Source organism: Phaethon lepturus, unplaced genomic scaffold (genome assembly GCF_000687285.1).
Source record: "Phaethon lepturus isolate BGI_N335 unplaced genomic scaffold, ASM68728v1 scaffold8280, whole genome shotgun sequence".
NCBI lineage: Eukaryota > Metazoa > Chordata > Aves > Phaethontiformes > Phaethontidae > Phaethon > Phaethon lepturus.
In genome coordinates this window covers 21519-41880 of record NW_010511110.1, presented here as the reverse complement: position 1 = coordinate 41880, position 20362 = coordinate 21519, and the positions used below count along the sequence as shown (strand labels likewise).

The following is a 20362-nucleotide window of genomic DNA, read 5'->3' as shown; positions in this document are numbered from 1 at the left end:
ACTGGTCCCAGTATGGACTCCTGAGGGACACTGCCCATCACTGATCTCCATCTGGACACTGAGCCATTGACCACTACCCTCTGGATGCTACCATGCAACCAATTCAGCATCCACCCAACAGTCCACCCATCATATCCCTCTCTCTCTGTGACCCTGTTTTACTAAGCTCAAGTACAGATGTCAAAGCATCTTTGCCTTAAGTATCTCAGGAAGGTATGGTGGACAATATACAGTAACACTGCACTGAAAAAGGAAGCAGATAGCTGAATATAATGTGATGACATACCTCTGCTACATCTGCCAGAGACCGTGACACAAAAGAGTCCCGTGAGTTTCCATCCAGAAGGCTGGGTCCCAGTAAGGAGGTGCCACTGGCAGTCCCAACAGGAGTTGGCAACATTTTTCGTCCCTTCTCAGGGGAGATGAAACTTGCTATAAAGAACAGGCACATCAGTAAGTCACTACACTGAATGTTTGCAACTGGGAGGATAAAGAGATGGACAAGAAAAGAGAAAATGGAGGCCAGATATCCATTTCTTATACCTCTTAAAAATTATGTGTTACTAGCATGAACACCATCAGCACACTGCTAAGAGCACAGAGACTCATTACACTGGCCCCATTAAACATTAGTTTAAAAAGCCCCAAACAAACCCAGTGATCTCATGTCTTTGAGATTATGCTCACCAAGCACAGAACGAAGCCTACTTTTCCAACAGCAGAGCCAAGGGCATCTTTTCATTTTGGCAGAGCAGCCAAAATGTCTCAACCTAACTGATGAGTCAGTCTCCAAACAGACTACAAAGAACTGCCAAGGAATTATTTGTCCCAAGGTACGGGCCCCAATCTAGCAACAGGATCTTTTCAGGAACAGACTTGTAAAGAGAAAGAAAATGCATTCAAGGCAACACTGCTGAAATGAAAGCAAGAAGTAAGGGAAGAATCCTAAAAACATCCTACTGGGTTTACTATTTTCCAAAGGATTCACTTCTAATAAACAGCTTTTTTTTTTTTTTTTTAAAAAAAAAGAAAAGAGATTTTCTGTTGCAGTTCTCTGCATACTGACACTTACAAAACAAACTGCTGAGAGACGAGTCTGTGGAGTCGTTAGGGTACCACTGGGGATCATGGCTGGGAGAGGCAATCCAGTTCTGTTGAGGACTACTGGATGGGGACGGAAGACTTTTGGAGCTGTCACTGCCATTCAGCTTTGCAGGAGAGAGAGAAACACCTTCACCTGTAAGCCAATGTCAGGAATCACTGATTCGGTCAATGCAGTAGTTATAGGACACTGCATCCATTTAGAAAGGAAAAAAAAAAAAAAAACCAACAAAAAACCACCTGTCTGTGCTAGAAAATAAAGGCTAAGCACATAATTTTACTTCCAACAGGTGTTAAAAAAACCCCCAAAACCACCAGAAACTTCCTGGAAAAGTTTCTGCTGACATGTAAGATGACAGGGATTTTTTTTTAAGTTAATAGGAAGACTTTAGCTAAGCTCAGACTTACTGTATTGACCAGAGCTGATAGCTATTTCAATGATAGAATCACTGATTTGAGTGGCAGGTTCTCCTTGAGAAAGCACATCCTCAGGTGGTCCAGGCAGAGAAATATCCAAGAGAGCAGAAACATTGGGAGGAGAGAGCCGGGTACTGGAAGCCTCTGATGAGGGAAGTGGAGGGGTGGAAAGACCATTTTGGAGAGGAGTCTTGGACAGTTCTGACAGAGAAAGGATTGATGTGCCCTGTTACAAGAAACAGAGATAATTGTTCATGAATTTATGACGGACTTGGAAACCTGTCTGAAAAGCCACAGCTTAGCTCCTAAGCATCAGATTAAAATCAGACCTTAAGAAAAAAAACAAACTAACAAAAGAAAACAACCCCCAAATAGGACTAATAATCCAGTAGGTAACATTACTAAATTTTTAGGAATCTATTATTATTTATATAATACATTTGTATTATTTTAATGAAAAATATCTGTAAGCATAAGCAAACATGCTTCAGCCCACATCCTGCCAAATCATCTGAAAAAATATGGGTCTGTAACATTCCAAAGAATATTTAATACAGCCTACATAACAGAAACAAGCATAATAATAAAATGAACATGATTTTGATGAAACTACAAGATAGTTCTTAAGTTATTACTTTGCCTTTGTATAGGCAAAAACCCTGTAATTCCCTAGAGTATATACATACTGTAAACTGTTAACTCACTCCTCTTTACAGCCAGACTTCTCAAAACTCAACTGATCTTTTTTAAGGAGTCTTGTTATTAGTACCTCATCATAGAACTGTCTGTGATTTTTTCTGATTTGGTATATTCAAAGCTGTCCTGACAGCAAGAACCAGAACCTAAGGCCCCACTACCACAAATAAATGCCTATGTTCATGTCCTAACATCTCTGCTATAAAAAAATCCACTACTTCTCCTTGATGCTCTCCAATCAAATTAATTTGACCTTTTTCGCATGTACCTGTCACAGCAAAGGTAGAAAGTACTTCCACTGAAAAAAATGACAAAATCCTGTATTCTGATGCTTATGTATCTAACACAAGGTCCTGGATCTCACTGGAGAAAGAAGTAACAACACTCTTACAACTTAGGTGCTGCCACAGTTACTGTTTAAGTATCTATGTCTTACTGGATCCAGCACAAAGAAAAGTGATTCTCTGAAGAGGATGCTAGCATTACAATCACGCTTTTACTCTTACTATTCCTCCTTCAGCAAGATACAAGCAGCAGGACTGCCAATTGCTGAATCTTTCTTTGTGATATCTAAAATACACGTGTACAATACAGCAGAGCAATTATAAACTCCTCCACTGTATCAAGAAATACGTGAAACCAGTTTGTCCTTCAGAGGTCAGAGATTATCAGCTTCACTTTGATTTTTTTAGAGAACGGCACTGACATAATTTTAGGCAGCTTTCCAAGTTTTCTGTCTTTAAATTTCTTTAGATGCTAAAGATTTCAATTCCCACAAAACAGCACCAATGGTGTACCTGGGAACGAGGAGATTTAACTAGTAATTCCAGCAGTGTTTCCAGAACATTACCCATTTCATACAACTGTTCTTTCAACACGTACTCTACCTGGAAACCATCAGGAACTGCTCCCTGCTCATGCCGTGTTGGTAGGCTGATGAATGGAACCCGACACCCAGGGCCCGAGCCCTAGAAGCACAATAGAAATCAGGTGAGCGACCAACATCAGATGCTGCAAATATAGCTGGGGAGGTAAGAGACAAGTGCGTATCACCCTTTATGCATGCTCTATCATGCCTTTCAAAATCATCCATCAACTCCCTGAGAAAGTTACACAGATTAACATGTATCTGGTCTCAATGAAATAAACGGCAAAGAGAAATCACAGCTTCCATTCCAAAGAAATCCCTGCAAGTCCATGTTTTGCCCCAAATTCCTTGCTGAATTACCGTCTATTGAAATGCTACTGTCTTTAAAAGCCCAGATGGATGGCCAACTTAAACAGTCCCACAGCTGAAAGCTATTCTATAGGATGGAAGTCTTTCCAATGTGATGATGATTTGATCCCTCAACCCCAAAATAACACACTGTACAACATAGATTGGGTTTGCTGTGATAAAAGTGTCTAACAGCAAGCTCCAGGAGAAAGCTCACTGAAGAGTCATTAATAATACAGCTTTTTTACACAATGAAAGAGCAAGACACTTAACTACTTTTAAAAGCATGCTCAGGAGACTGACCTCTACAGTGGTGATGGAGCCTCCGTTCTGATGTGCTACTGTTGACTCCTGCCCTGTTACCACCGTGGTCACTCCGTCTGGTGACAATGGAGATACACTTGACAAACCATCTGCATCCAGGACAGGTACAGGGCTACCAGGGATAATACCAGCAGTTTTAGCTGCCAAGTCAATAGCACCTTTTATGAAACAAAAAAGCAAAAAACACATTACAAGCCTTTTCTTAAGGCAATAACTTTGTTGTGACTCATCTAAAATATGATTTTTTTTTTTAAATTGCCTAGAGTCAAAACCTAACACATGCAAAAAGTGAAAATGGCAACTATCTGATCAGCTGTTACCAGCTGTTACTCTTCATAAAGTGTAGCATTTCTTTCAGCTAAAACGTTTAATTTTTCTGCCCTGTACCAACATGTTATCAGGTATATCAAAACAGTTTAAAGAAACATCCCAGTTCTCCTCCCCTGCCCTTTCCTTCTTTTTTTTTCCTGCAAATTGTCAAGTATTTGGTTATGCAATTTCTAGAAATTTCCTATGGTTTACTAGAGTAGGTATAAAAACAACATAACCTTATTTTGTTACCTTGCCTCTAGCAGCCATTTAGACTCAATATGAAAACTTGATATTGTTGCAGGGTCAACCTCACCCAGATCTTTTAAAATCCACTTAAACATCTGAATGTCTTCCCATCACAGAGAATCCTCTAAGTAAAACATAGAGGCAGTCATTGTTTTCACCTCACTAATCATTCTAATTATGGGACCCATTCTTTCATTGCAAGATAGTATTTGCTTGGAGTACACTGGCGTGTTTTTTTCTTGTAGAATTCATAATCTCACATTAGTAGATAAGCTGTTTGTACGTTTCTTTCAAATATGTGACAACCCCTTTTCAAAGTGGTCTTACAATAAAACATCACAAAAGTGCTCAAGTTTGGTTACAAATTCTTGCTTTGCCTGCAGGTCAGACACAGCTAAAGAACCTAGTTCAGATTGTCCCACCACTGACTGCTCCCTTTCTGCAGTCACACAAAGCCACAGGAAGTAAGATATCATTAACACAGGTGTTTTCTTTAACTTCCAAAAGCACTAATGATTTTACCCAGGAAATAGAAACCAACAATGTAACACTGTACACACCACAACAGACCGTGACTCTCATTCTGTTTAAGAAATGACTTACTAGACAGATGGTTGGTAGCCTGGGTTGGAAGAACTTTGGGCACAATTGGACGAGAAACGGCAGCTTTCGTCAGTGAAGACTGGATTGGCCGAAATGAACCTCTCCCTAGGGTGAAGGATTAAGTACCTCTCAAGCACATGAAATCTAACATCTTTAAAGCAGAGCACAACACAGTTCAATGGAAGCAAACAAATTCCAAGCAGTAGCGAGCTCTGGGAATACAAATAGTGGAGATGACGAAACTAGACTTGCAGTAGCAATGCAAGTGAGCCAGTGCCTTATCACAAAAAGGCAACAGAAAGTGTTGCTGTGTTATTGAAGCTGCTTTCATTATTTTCAATTAAGATAACCTTAAGGGTCTCATGCTGATTTTGAGATTTAAGCCAACTTGGGGGATCATCTGTACTAACGAGTGTATGAGCAGAAAAGGACAAATGGGCGGTATATTGATTATAATGTATGAAATTTAAACAGTATCCCAGGTACTAGGAAAAGTCCATTATAACATCTAGACAAATGACTACACCCTATAGAAAAAAATTTCTTATCTAAGTAATTTGTTCCAAAATTTTGTCTCCTTGTAGAGAATTCCTTATTCTTCCCTGCTTTCAATACTGGGAAATGGAAGATAAAAAGTTCTATCATAATCATGACTTGTTTAACAACGATCTGGGATAACAATCCCATTATCCTGTAGGAAGTGACTCAAGCAACTGGTATTTACGCTCTGGTTTTGAAAGGATTATTTTCCTCTTTTTAGAAATTATTCCTTTATGCAGTTTTAAGGACACTTTCCAGTCCATCTCACGGCTGCATAAAAGTGATAGAAGATATGCAGACTCACCTGTAATGGATGAGTTGGATAAGATAGAAAAGGAGCAGACATGCTGGGACGGATTTCCAGATGGCCTGGGGAGCAGTGTTCTCTACGTGAAAGAAACAACAATAAACCAGAACATATTTAAACACAGAACGGAGGGCAAAGCTCATCTTCTAAGGCACAGAAGGGCATGATACCTTCCAGAATAAGCAGAGTATTTACATGGCATAACTGTCATGCAACAGACACAGCAATAAGGTCTGTGTAATCTTGAGAAAGAAGCTACAGATAGGAATCGTGTTTTCTCTGCAAACTACTACAAGAAAAAAATTCCACATGGACAATCTGAGAAACACTAATTAGAACTATATTCCTTTCTGATTATTCTTGCAGTAATTTTCAAATCTGTCACAGAACTACAGCAGTGATCTTAAGGATAGGATCTAGTCTGTGTGCAACTGATCTTCCATTACAATTAAACAAGGGTGAAGTAATGAGGCAGCTGTATAAACTTGGGAGCTCTTAAAACAAATGGAATTCCATAGATGAGAATATCTCGGTACCAAAAAAATAGTATGCATTTCTAGGTCTCCTACTCATACAGAGACAAAAGAGTATATTGACACTTGGTAGCTTTTTTTCCCCAAACAAGTTTCCATTATTTTGGTTTGAAATTTCTTTTATGTTCTCCACCTGCCACAAGTCCCTAGGACTAGCCTGTGGTTTCACAGTGGCATGTGCCTTTTTGCTGGGTTATCAGAGTACTCTAAGAGAGGTTAATGCCTGCCTACCACCAAAGTTCCATGACAAAAGGCTTCCATAAATCTCTTTCCACATCCGCTTTTGAAAAAATCATTGTTCTTTCGAGTAGTGTTGTGTTTTATTGCACTGTAGAGGTTTATACCCACCCCAGTTTAACAGCTGTTAGTGACTAGTAAGCAGGAAAACTTATCTAAAGGGAAATCTTGTTGCAATAGCACTGCCAGCTCTGAGAACGACATATCAAAATCCCACATGAACACACTGCTTATGCATCAGAACCAGCAGGCCCAAACAGCAGAACCTGCTTTCAGATGAGGGGCTTTTTCACTTTTTTAAACCACCTGATGCACTGGACTACTACCATTGCTGACACTCCTCATGTAAGGAATGTAACATGGCTGATTACAATACAGACTAGAATTCTCATTCCTTCCTATGTTCAGCTTCACTTTTCCAGTGGATGAGGGCAGTTCAGTGTTTTATTTCAGTTAGGTGCAAATCATGATAGCCTTACTGATACCTATTCAGGAAGCAAAATAGGCATTTCACACTTTGCCAATTGTTCTGACCTGTACTACTAACGGCTTCCGCAAGTGCCTGTTCCTTAACTTCCTTGGCTTTGGCAAGAAGAAGTCAGACTGCATCTGGACAAGAACAGGAAATGCATTAGAAATTATTTTAAGCATGCAGGCACAGAATAAATTATAGCCCTCAAACTCCGTTTTTCAATAAAGTTGTAACTATTAAAATACTGTGTTTGGTTTCAGACAGTAGAATATTCTTTCTGCTAGAGTAGGAAAATTTTCCACTAGGAATGTATTTTTTTTCTTCTTGCTTTATGGAAATAAAGCCTTCTCCCAAAAAAGCCATTTCACTACTTAACTACTGCAGCTTATTATGATTGTATATAGAAAAATGAGTATTTGAATTAAATACAGCATTGAGGTTGCAGCAAAACTAGCTGCACGGTAAGACAGATACCAGTTTTGCTAAACCTGGCAAATATATTTGCTGAAGCAACTTAATTAGAGAGTGAACCAGCTTCATCAGGCTGTGTGATGGCATTCAGATTCAGGTCTGAAGAGGTGATGTCACTTCAAGGCATATAGTCAAAATCTGACTGATCTCAGCTAATACAATGTTATGTTTGAGCATCACTAGAAGCACTGCTTCACAGGGAAGCCCATACTTTCTGACGAATCAAAAACCCCTTGTAATACCTATTGGATGCTGGCTCAGGCACAACACGCTACTTTTTTCATTATCTCACTTACACTGATTGTGTCTAAGTGCTGCCGGAAGGTCAATTCTGCTTCTTTGCTAGGCAAGAACAGTTTCCCATGGCGGCTGTTGGGTGGTAGAGTGGTAGGAACTGCAAAGAGTCCACCATCCACATCAGTGCTTCCAGAACTTGAAGGACCAGCCACCAAGAGAGGTCTAGGGAGGTTTCTCAAACCTAGAAGATTTTAACAGCAATTTCAATGAAGCAAAGTGAAAACAAAAAGAAAGTAACTATTTAGTAACTGAAGGATCATACAGAGAGCTGGGACTTATGGATTCTGGCCCTGCCACCATATGTTTGTGATCTCAAATAATGAAACTCTTGATACTTCAGTTTTCCAACCTGCAAATTGACAGTTGATCAGCTTGCTTCACAAGGACACTGCAAACATTCACCTGCTTTGAAATCCTCAGAAGAAGAGGGTTAAACGCAATTTTACACTACTAAAGAAACTAGAATTTAAGCACCCAGTTTTATTCCCACACAGACTGTATTAAGCAGTTTATCTGTTCAGCTTGTAGATTTGAGGGCCCTTCCCACTAAACAAACTATATATCCACCGTCCCTTTTGTAGCGGAAGACAATTACAAACACAGGCTTATTCTACAATGTTTATTTTACACTCCCTCCTCCACCCACCCATCCCATGGTAATTCAAAGTTTAACCCCAATGAATTGATTCTGGTGAGAGAGAAATGAAAGAGCAGGGATCAATTTACCAAAACACCTTCCAAAGGATGGACTTAGAAATATATTTGGCACATTGAAATAATGGCATCTGGTCTAAGTAAAACTTCTCCATCTACATTTAACTTTAAAAAATATTGTAGGATTTCACAGTGCTGTGCCCACTCTACAGGCATCCAGCTAGGATGAAAATCAGTATTGTTAGTGAAGTGTACCTGCTTCTTTTCTGCAGAAGCGTTCGCTGCACATGCAACACTGGGTTTTGTTACAATGGACAGTAACGGCTATTTTCACTCGTATTGCACCCATAATTGCCATGGTACTCCAGCCTCTACTGCTGGGCTGGAGATCTCAGCTGGGAGGCAGCAGGCACCTGACTCACCCAGAGGGGGAAGAAGCAAAGCAGGAAAGGATCCTCAGTCATGCCTGCTGCCTCCTTGGGCACAACACAATACAGCACAAGCCTGGGCCACCCTAATGCAGAGAGAGGTATACGCAACAGTATTCAAGTAGTGTTCTGAAGAACAAATTTTATTTACCTAACAAAAAAACCTGCAGGTTTTATTAAGTTAAGGTGAAAATACCTGACTTGTTTGGGTATCCGTTTGACATGCTGGAATGCCACTACCTGAGGCCTAAGCTGAGTGCATTACCCCAGGAAGCACCGCCGAGAAACTAAACTAATTAACTAGGTAGAATGTTGTACTGAACACACTTTTACTGCTCCTCTGTTCAAGTCAAACAGCTCAGCTGAAGCCAACTTTGGTACTGTACAAAAGCAGGAATAAATAGTGTATATTTTTTACTTCCTGACTTTGCACTAAAAAATATGTGCTTCATTATAGTATGTTAAACCATAGTGCTACACAACCCTACTTGTAATTCAGTGATGTGAATCAAAGATTAACATGGACAATTGTATTTGGTTTTGAATCCATGAAGCTCTATGTAAACAGAACAGGTATCTGTTTCTAGGGATCAGATACAAACTATTGCTATCTTCTTGCTGTTTCTGTTTGGTGTCCTCAGCAGATGATACTTACCCTTACTTAAAATGCTTCAGAAACGATTTTCAAGGCATTAGGGAAGCATAAACTCAACCTCATAAAAATGAATGTCGCAAACTAAGGAAGTTTGATACTTCTTGCAAGTCTGACTTAAAAAGATATGCCCTTCAAGCCTGTGTATCTCACTGAAATGTAACAATTTATCTGTTTGATCTATTAACTTACTGGCTTTTTCCTAGATATTTAAGTATGTCCTTGTCTGCAAGTAAGTGCAGTGAAGCATTAGACAAAGATGAAATTGCCATTTTAAAATGAAAACCACACTGAGCACCTAGTATGTTTTACAGCATGAGTTAAATTGCTCGTGGTCTGTTGCTGCTTAGAGCATGGGTGTGAGAAGCACAGCATAAGAATCACAATTGTACCCAGAAACCCTGACACCTCTGCAGACTTTATTTCTAAAGTCATAAAACATTGGCTGGCAAATGCAACTGTACCGAAGAATAGAACTGAAATTCTTGGTCTGCATGCCTAGGGCTCACAAGTTACCTTCTATTAAAAGAAAAGGTAATTCATAATAATTCTGTATTTTATAATGGCAGAATGGCACATAAAATTTTCAGTAATTATTTTATCAAAACACTTTACACCATATATTTACTATCTTGCTCAGTAAGCCTTCACTCTCTTGAAATCCCATACCCTGTATCAGTCAGCTCCTAACAAATGTCACTTCTGTCAGGGTGACTCCTGAGAGTTCTGGATTATAAACTGTATTATTGATGTGCATTGTTTTTCAAGATTCCAGGAAATACTGAATTTAGGACAACACTAAAAACAAATTAAGACATACCAATATTCTGAAACAGTTAAGCTCATGAGAGTTCTTACTCTCATTCTCCCAGTGTTACGTTACTGGGATGTACTCATCATGGTATGAGGTCCGATCTCTTGAAATGAATTTTTATGAATACTCACCTGAGGAGCTGGAAGCAGCACCAGGAGAAAAAGTCTTGTTGTTGCGAAGGGCAGATTGATTTCGTGCACAACCTGGACTCCTGGTGCTGATGGCAATCACCTTTCCCGGAGGAGTCAGTGACTGCTCCTCTTGAGCAGGCTTTATAGGTGACGTGGCAACAGAGCTCATCTCAGGCATCTAAAAATGCATGCACATTAAATGCGTATTGTGTACTGTTACAACAAATGTATTGTTAAACTCATTCTACTTAGGAAGCTTAAAAAAAAAAACCTGACATACTACAATATCTTTAAGTACTCGTAACCAATACCTTTGTGTGCGTGTGTAGTGAGCAGCTGAAATTCCCTTTCTGTGCATTTAGCAGTGTTAAATGTCATTGGTTCAATATCATTAATGTTACAATCAGGTTAACACTCAACAAGCTTCACAGATTGTGCTGGACCACCGCAGGATTAAAGAAAAAAAAAAAAGAGGGGGGGGGGGGGGGGGGGGGTGTTAAAGACACAGATGTGTCACAGTAACAAAAAAGGTGGTGTTTTTAATTCAGTGGAAAACTAATTTTCATAAACTCTAACCACCCAGAGGGCTCTTCTCGTTGGAAGTACACCTCGACAAAAATATTTTACTCTTAACTCTAATCAAGTAGAGACAAATAATTTTGAAGTTTTTCCATCCCTTCTCCTATTTCATACTGTAACACAGCAGTAACAAGAGGCATATGGCAAGGTGCTTTACTAATCTTCCACGCCTATCCAGTTATTTCATTACGTTGTTTAAACGCTTTTCTAGAAAATGCTCCCTTTTTAAGGAATCTGTGTGCAACCACAGGCATAAAATTACCACCTACACTTGACTGCAATGCAATTTGCTACAGTTGGTTTTATGCTGTAATCTTCGTTTAAAGGAATGAACCACAGCAAAGTTGGCCATTTTTGGCTTTGTTACAGAGCATCTTGAGAAAATAGCAGGGATCTAGACAACCAATTCTTCCTTTGTTAAAGTACCCTCTGGCAAAAATATTATGGTTCCTGTCATTATTTGATGAAATGCAGAGGATTTAAAGAGACAATACTTTCAGAAAGTCTACAGTACTTTCAATTAGGCAGTAAATATCCTCGCCTGTTGAATATGTATCAGTCCCATGACATTCATTGCCACAGGAAAACCACCTCTTTCTGAAACACAGCTGGTATAAAGTGGTATGTGACAAATAAAAGGAAAGGTTATGTTACTTCTTTTCATTGGAATGTACGATATGGTACATATCTGAAGGAACGCCATTATTTTTCAGGAGCACTATGCTACTTTGATTAAGACACCAAGAGTGCTGAAGTGACAGGAAAACACTTGCAAATAATAACTACTGGGTTTTTTCCCCTCTTCTATTCCTCTCCCCCCCCAAGTCTAAGGAGATGTCCTTCTTTCTAGTTCGTGATTGTTTAATCATGACATCCTTGGCTGTCACTTGTCACCAGAAGTAAAAGCAGATGCCAAAAGAGGAGACATTGTCACAGATCTGTGAGATGTCAGACCAAAAGTCTTTATAGCTTAAACAAAGTCTGTATCTGGAGCTGTATCTGAGAAAAGATGGTTTTAGATCTGTAAAATCCTACATTCTCTGTCTGTAAAAATCAGGATCAAAAGGAGCTTCAGAGGGGGGGTTAAGTCTGCACCAACAAAGAAAGATGAAAGAACTATGTGTGTTTGGGAACAGTGGTACATCTGCATCCTATATTGGAATATGATGCAAGTGGTATCTTTAACTCATCGTATCTCCATCACAGGAATTCAGTCAGTTCTGCTGAATTCAGTGTCTTTTTGTTCTTACTAAGTTTCAGTTGGTTGCGCTAGGTGAATGGCTGCCCACGTATCATAGGGGCAGATCTTAAACACTGGTTAAAAAGCACAAGAAGCAAGTTCATTCCCAGTTAACTGCCTAAGGAAAAAGTTATTTTTCTGGGTCTGTTAAACAACTATCCTAGAGTCTTGGAACTTTTACAAAAGTTACTAAGGCAGGCTCAGTTACATTGGCTACGCCATCCCAAAGGAAAAAATTCTTCTCACACTTACTCTTAGTCTATCTTGAACTACATAAACACTGGAAATTAAGGGTTGCAGTTTTCACATGGAGTATTAATCTCATCTAGGCTCCCTCTGACAACAAGGCTCCATTTCCCACAAAAGGTTGGACCAGATGATCTTCTAAGGTCTCTTCCAACCTGGGCTGTTGCAAGGTTCTATGAACCTGAGAGAACAGAAAGCACCTACTTCACCTAACCTCATGACTGATTTTTTCAGTAGTCACATTAAATGCTCACTGTAATACCATTGAGACTCACAGCAAACCAGAAAACTACAAGGTAGTGTAAAAAGCAAATGCAGCATATTGAGGAAAAGTCCACTCTGTAGGCAAGCCAAGTTGTGTTGTTTGGGTTTTCTTTAAACACAGGAATCTCCAAGATCTTGACAAGGCTGGTCATTGATTTACTATGAAAACAGAACGGGGCAATTATTGCCCAGATGAAATAGAAGTTTAGCAACTGGAGCATGAACAAGAGCTACTTACTAGTTTGGGATTGACTTCAGTAGAGATAAGTTTTAGAAGGCAGTTTAGGAGTCTCTGCTTGTGAAAGGTGGTACATGCAGGAACAGCACTTGACTCCAATGTTTGCTCCCTAGCATCCTGGGTTTCTGGCTCCAAGACAGCCAACCAGTCATATTCCAGCTGCAATTTGTTCGGTTTGCCCATCATGAGGTAGACTTCAGCCAGCGTCAGGCTCTCAGAAGTTCGTAGACTCCATCCTTCTTCTCTAACCTGTTGAGAGAGCCGGCTTGGGTCATCCTTGAGAGACTTTGAACTAGATTGTCCCTGAGGTGGAGGTGGAAATGAGGAGCCCAGCTTCTCTTGAGAATCCTCCATTACTGCATCTGTTATATCCTTGGTACACACATCAAGCTGTTGGCCCTGGCTGTGGCTAGCCTGAGTTTCATATCCGGATGAGCCACTGCTGGGTGAAGCCACACCACATCTCAGTAGCTGTGAATACGAGTCAGATGTCTCTGTGCTCCTCCCGCTTGGAAAAGCCACAGGAGAAGTATCACCAGCTGCTGGAGTAGAGTCCTTCCCATGCAGTTTGTCTGTGCAAGAACATTTCTCTGGGACAATCAGGTCCTGACAGGACTTCATGTACCGTGGGAATGGATCGAGCAGAGAGAGCTCCTCCACATCAGGGATCTTACTGCAAGCACAAGCTGTGCTGCACAATGGTAGCACAGTTGCTTGGTCACTAGCCAGGGCCTCCCTGCCCTCCACACAGAAGGCCACTGAGCTCAGCTTTTCATTGTTCCCTCCTGGATCTTGAAGTCCAGAAGGCGGTTTTTGGAGAGAATTAGTGATGCCAAGATTTGAGGCTGTTCCTTCCACCAGGCCAGTTTCTGGGGCACCATCTTCAGCGCTTGCAGAAACTTCAGCTGTGGGCTGAGAGGTTCTGCTTGACTCTGCAGTGCTCTCTGCCCTTCCAACACCCTTACCTTCTGTTCCCCGCGTGTATTTTAGCTGTCCCCTAGCTGTCCCCTGACCACTCTGTATGCCTAGGATTTGCGCAGGGGGTAGTAAGTGAGAGTCTTTCGTGTTCTGTTTGCATTTGCCAGTTTCTTGCCAATGCACTGTGCAGAAAGCCTTGGAGTGGACCACTCTGGCTACCCCCGGTAGTGGAGTGAGTGTACAATTCTCTCCTGGAAAGAGATGAAGCATCACTTTCTCCTCTGAGAAGCTGCCTCTTGTTTCTGAGTCTCTGGAGTCTTGAAGCTGCCGTTCTTCTAGTGTTTTACGCTAAAAAAGATATGTCAAAGAATACAACAATCATCTGCCCCTTCGAAACAAGCATGTGGTAGCCTATTTTGCAAGTTAAAAAAAAGTAGCTGATCAAGTACATGTTATCTATTCAGCATAGATGTAAAGACTCTATAATCAGAAATTAAGTCCTTCTGTGGTGATAAGGACTACACTGAACACCTACTACAAGCACAAATCAAATCTCTGTTCCACACAAAATTACTTATCTCTGCTTCACACACCATTGTAATCGTAAAAAAATTCAACCAACTAACAAACCCCAACAAAAACAAACAAAAAACCCCAACATCACTGCACACCAAAATAGACTCCCCTTTCTGTGCAGCAACCTCCATCTTACATGTTTTGACATCCTTCTAAGTTTCAAGTGCTATGCTGCTACTTCTTCCAAGCTCACAAATTAAAAAGAAAAGCCTGAATTAGAGGACTAAAAACAGGATACAGCATACCAGTCAACAGGAGAACAGAATGGCTGTGAACTCACAAATCCTTCTACTCCATGGATCAAAGTTCAGAGTAGGGCTATCTCTAACGTTGTACACCTTAGACAGCGTAGAGATACATAACAGGTAGCAGCAGCTACCTAGACAAGAAGCTTAAGCTTCCATTTGGTGAAACTGCATAAAGCAAGTGGAAAGATCTGTCCTTTACCTCTTTGCTGAAACTCAAAACAAAACAGTTATTATGCAGGCTTCTATGGTGGTCACCCATCTATAATGAAACAAGACTAGGCTCACTGTTTAAGGAAATCAAATAAAGGTAGGGAGCTTAATTTATTACTAACTAGCTTTTCAGAGGATCATAGTAGAGAAGAGTTGAGGTAAGAGTAGAGTATCATGGGATTTCCCATGAAAGGCTCCATTAGTGACACTGAGATACCAACCTCTAATTTCCTAAGCATGGGCTGGTAAATTTATGAGGTAGAATCACATTTCCGATGCAAAAATGAACTTAGAATACGAAGGGAATTGCTCCCAGGACACAGCATACAGCACAGACTAAGCAGAAAAAGGATACAATACGCACTTCATGGAGAGCCCACTTCTGCTTCAGGAATTCAATGAGGCTGGAGACCTTCCGATGCAACTCCACGATCATCCTGTATACAAGATGAACAAAGCAAGGGAACAGAGGAAAAATGTCAGCAGAAGTTCAAATCGCAGCCTTGATGCTAGAATGGGAATTAAGGGAAGAAACTGTCATTCTGTAATACAACCACGGAGAACACATCTACCACTCCCAAGCTTTACGAAAAAAAATCAAGAAAAACAAAACCATGTTATCTCACAACTTAAAATCTGGGTAACTCACAGCTGAGAAAGACCTAAAAGCCTACCTGATTGTCATGATTCAAGAAACTAGTTTTTCCAGGTGGAAGAAGATAGGAAAAGATGCCAAGATTCAGCTAAACTGCAGAAGTGCAGGCAAGGCACAAAGCCACCACATGAAGTATAGAAAGAAAGAGAAAAAGGGGCACCCCCTCCCCAACATTTACTTTTTGGTCTCAAAGAAGTTTACAAAAGAAACCTAATGCTAAAAATCTTCATTCTTCCTGCATGATCTTTGGTCATTATACTGAAGTACTCTATTTGAAAGAACAATTGACATCACAGAGGCCTCGTGTTTTCTGCCCTGAGTTTTGGACTAAATGTAAGTACTAGGATGAACAGCCATTGATGATGCTGAAACAACAGCACCAACTACATTTTGCAGGGATGAAATTAAGCTACAAACACCTCCCTTTCTGTTAGTACCACTGTGTTGCAGTTGACATGTTCAGAATCTTAGTGCAGATGCCTCTGACCATTGTTTTACTTCTCTCCCCTGTGCCTCCATCTCATGGCATGTTCAATATAAATTTTTGTAGAACTAGTGCTGAATATCTCCATTTTACTTGCACTCTGCTCTGACAACTGGGTGTAAATGGCACAAAGTATATTAATCTCCAAGTCCAGCAGCTCCCATCATTACTCAAATTAAAAGACATAAAGAACAATGGCAATCTAATTTTTAAGTCTGATATCCCATGTTTACAACAATCATGTACTCTGGTTGGACAAAGTCTTCAGAATAAGTACATTTAGGCAAACCGCATTATCAAAGATGAACTGCCCAGGTGGCAAAGAAAACCCTGAAGAGAAAGGAAGATGCCAGAATGCTGCTCATATATTTTTCTGTTGTATTGTGACCATTAGAATCGGTTCTTCATTACCTAAGCCGTGGATTCTGGGCAAGACTCTGTACTCGAGCCCATGCATGATTATTTCGTGGCTGCAACTCCACAGGGACCTTGAGAGGAAGACGTACTGGCTTCTGGTCCTCTTCATCACTAATGCCTGAAGGGAGATGAAGCACAAAGGGCATGGGTCAAAGCAAGGACAATTCAGTCAGAACACTATACACGGCGGGGGCGGGATTTAAAAAAAAATAAAAATCACACAGTTGAACTGAAGAAGGTAAAAAAAGTCTAAAATGCTCAATGCTAACCAACATACTACTGCTTATTCACTGGCACAAGGGACTAAACTTTGCGTATAGTGAAAGCACAACTGGTAATGCAGTAGCAATCTTGTCTGGTGTAGCTATTTCCTTTTCAATTTATCTAGTGACATATTCCAAGACTTAGAGAGCTGGGTGGGTCCTAATGTTATTCAGATTATACAAGAAACAGGATAGGTAAGACAATAGGGACATATATCTGTGCCCAACACAAATCTGAAATAGCACATATTCCCCTGCCAGTGATATACACATCAAAACAGGCCTACTCTCACTCATATTCTTCCAACCATCTGTTAAAACCATTTCACGTTCCAGCGTCTCTTTCTTACCATCTGGATCACAGAGTTTCTTCAAAGCCCTGCACATTGGAGCTTTGATACGAAGGTTTCTGCCTTTGTAACGAACAGTCGTAGCCCTGAATGCATTGAAAGAGAAGTATTTACAGGCACCATTAACAAAAGTTTGTGAATACATACGTATTAGGGACACAGAGAGAAATACAATCATGGCTATAGGAATGAACAAAGAAATGTAAGGGTTTGCAGTGAAGATTCACAAGAACATTCAATCTTTTGTATGACCTTAGTTTTCATTATACAAATGCTACTCTTGTGACCCTTCTCTTCCAGACTTTCACAGAACACTGGGATGTCCACTTAGGGAGGGACTGCTGTGTTCTAAAGCAGACCAGAATTATGTTACTTCAGTTGAAGAGTACCCTCAGAGACAGCTTCTCCATAAATGGCAACTGGTTTTGCTTTAGTCTCCTCTTTATACTCCTAATTCTTAATTATGGAAAGAAAAAGTGTAAAGTTTTTGAAGAGTCTTCCACTCTGGAACATCAATACCACGTGTTGCAGAAATGAGGTCCAACAGTTTGTGCAGCAATCTGAACACAGTAACTTTTACAGTACAATTTCACTGGCTTTTAGATTCAATACCGCATTAAGAGCTATAAAGATCCTTAAAAGAGGCCATTTTTGTTTTCACAGAGTGGAACTGTTTGATTTCTTCACTCAGTCAGCCCTATTTTCTTTTTAGAGACCTAAAAAGCAGGCATTGAGACAAACAAGGTTACTGATTGCAGTGTTTATTACCTAATACTTCAAGCAATAAGGATCAGCTACCATAGAAGCAGCAGGGTTGAACACAAGTCTTTGCAAGTAAAATGAAAGAAATTATGGAAGAATTATCCTACAGCAGAATCTTATTTTTTTCTATGCTGTAAGGAAGACAACATCAGGCAGAAAGAGCACTTGTCTACACTGCTAAGAGGGAAATTTGCAGAAGGGCAGCAGAAGTGAAGTCAGATCTGAGAAGATGGAGTTGATGATGTGAACGGCTCAGAAATTTCAGTTACGAGGCTGTGAAATTCTACAGATTCAAAATATCCCAGGGCTAGAAGGGCAGATTTCCTCCATCTGCACTGAGCTACCAGAAGCTAGAGGGAATATGTTAGCCCTCACTCTTTCTAATGGACTCTGACAGAGACGTAGTGATGGCTCAACTAATGAAAAAAGAAGGCTCTCAAGTGCTGTAGAGAAACTAGCAATAGTACTACTTAAGAAAAAATAAAAAAGACCCGAGAGCTACTTGCCTGCTTTTTAAACAGTGCTTCCTATTTCCACGTCTGCAACAGCAGACAACACTATGGCTGCTATGACACAAGCATTGTTTTACCCTTCCCCTTTCAACTTAACTTGAATCGTTGGGTCCTTGAATGTGTCAAAGCAGCATGTCCCACCAAGTACAATGATCAATCTCTGCCAGTGGAAAGATTCTTAGAGGAGAGCACAGGAACATTTGCAGGTATCTAGTCAATGACATAAGGTAGCAATGAAAGGTAAAACTTCCGCCTGGTCATTGCAATGGACACCTTAGCCTTAATGCATGAGGCTCATATCTCTTGCCATTATACGCTTCTTGTCATTATATTGAAGTGCAGATATGATTTTATCAGAAAATCAGCATTTTTTAGAAAATAAATCTCCTGAAAAAGGTTTCATCATATGCAGCTAGCACCCTTCATTTTTTTTAAATGTGTAAACAAACCAAGTTTCAGTACAAGTGAGGATGAGATCAGTATGAATCAACCCAAACTGACTTACGTCAAGTTAACAGGGACTGCAATGTGTAAAGACTGGAAACTCAACTACAAATTCTGTTGCTCTCAAATTCAGCTGGTCAATGTTTGGACAACTTCCCTCTTGGGTCTGAATCTTTAGGTGGGGAATCTCCACTTTTCTTCATGACTCCAAACTTTGGTCTCAGTCAGCAGTCAGAAGCAACAGCCTAGTATAAAAGTTCCTGGTACAAAACCTGAAGGATTTCACAGAACCTAGAGAATTTGCAGTAAATAAAAACTCTAGATACATATTACATTTCTTTGTCCATTATTATTTCCTCCAAGAACAGTAACCGAAAAAACAGCTGAAGTCTTAAACTTTTACTACAGCTTCTAGAAATCTCTCTTCCTGTTACATAGTTTTACGCTAAAGTAACACATCCTCATGATTCAAAACAAATACCTTTTGCCTTTAACTACAGGGATTCAATGAAAGCTACATTTACTCTATTACCACTAACGCTGTTCATCACAGTAAGAAATTTTAAAAAGCTCATGTTGAGATGACAGGATGCATGAATGCACTCAACCACTAGAAAATGCAAAGTCTGGGAATGTGACGGAATGGTTGTGTGGAAAACAATGCTGCTGCATGAACATGCCAAAATGACTGTGTTTCTTGTTCTTGCAAGGAGTTAATTACAGCACTACAGCAATCAGAACTGCTGTAATGATTTCCTTGCTTAGTGAAGACATGCCTAGATGTTCCCTCCTGTTCTAGTGGAAAACAGTTTCATAATAGCCTCATATAAAATCTACTAAAGCCAGTGAAAAGAAATCCAGTGATTCAATGCACCTTGAAACAAGTTGCTAAATTGCAAATTTACACTACTTTAAGACAGCAATTCTTTTGATTACTTGTGTGAGCTGATACTCTCCTCCTGCATCTTCATTCTAGCTAATGCAACAAGTTTTTATCAACTGTGCCCTTGAAGTAGATGCATGCAAGTGAAGAGTCATAAATAGCACCATTATTATTATTACTTTTGACAGTGTAAGGGTTTAAGTGAAAAGGGGGTTTGTGGGGAGAAACTTTATTACTTCTTAGATTAACTGATACGACTATATAAGACAAGACAAGCTTTGTGGAAATTGTTCCATCATGTGACTTGAAGTTGACTGAAAGAAGGGCCTGAATGCTCAAACGACTACTTGATCCACCTAAGAACAACTAAGTTAATTTGATCAAGCAAACAAAGGAGGAAGAAAAGCACTGCTGTTCATTTTTCCTGTTTGCTATTTCTCTTAAAGACCCTAACTAGTTAGTCATAAAGCATTTATTATTGGGTCGGGCCTCCTGGCAGTTGCTCCTGATCAATTCTCTACCACCTTGGGTTTCAGATATCCACGATCTGCTACCACCACAGAGCAGCTCAAAACTTAACAACAGATCAGCATCATAAGCATTTGTAGTTGTGCTTAAAAGG

General features: G+C 40.1%; 1 protein-coding gene across 1 annotated transcript in view; it reads right to left on the bottom strand.

The window, feature by feature from the left end:
• Nucleotides 1-286: 286 nt before the first annotated feature.
• The window catches only part of CRAMP1L (Crm, cramped-like (Drosophila)), a gene marked incomplete at its 3' end in the record, with an annotated part of 41438 nt that continues 21362 nt past the window's right edge, over nt 287-20362 (bottom strand). The window contains exons 6-19 of the mRNA XM_010282825.1: nt 17140-17225; nt 16521-16644; nt 15326-15407; nt 13019-14284; nt 10452-10629; nt 7772-7953; nt 7067-7141; nt 5760-5841; nt 4916-5020; nt 3734-3912; nt 3102-3182; nt 1510-1744; nt 1073-1237; nt 287-432 (exon numbers count right to left, since the gene is read on the bottom strand). Of these exons, the coding sequence (XP_010281127.1) occupies nt 287-432; nt 1073-1237; nt 1510-1744; nt 3102-3182; nt 3734-3912; nt 4916-5020; nt 5760-5841; nt 7067-7141; nt 7772-7953; nt 10452-10629; nt 13019-14284; nt 15326-15407; nt 16521-16644; nt 17140-17225 (2986 nt within the window). The remainder of the gene's footprint in view (nt 433-1072; nt 1238-1509; nt 1745-3101; nt 3183-3733; nt 3913-4915; nt 5021-5759; nt 5842-7066; nt 7142-7771; nt 7954-10451; nt 10630-13018; nt 14285-15325; nt 15408-16520; nt 16645-17139; nt 17226-20362) is intronic.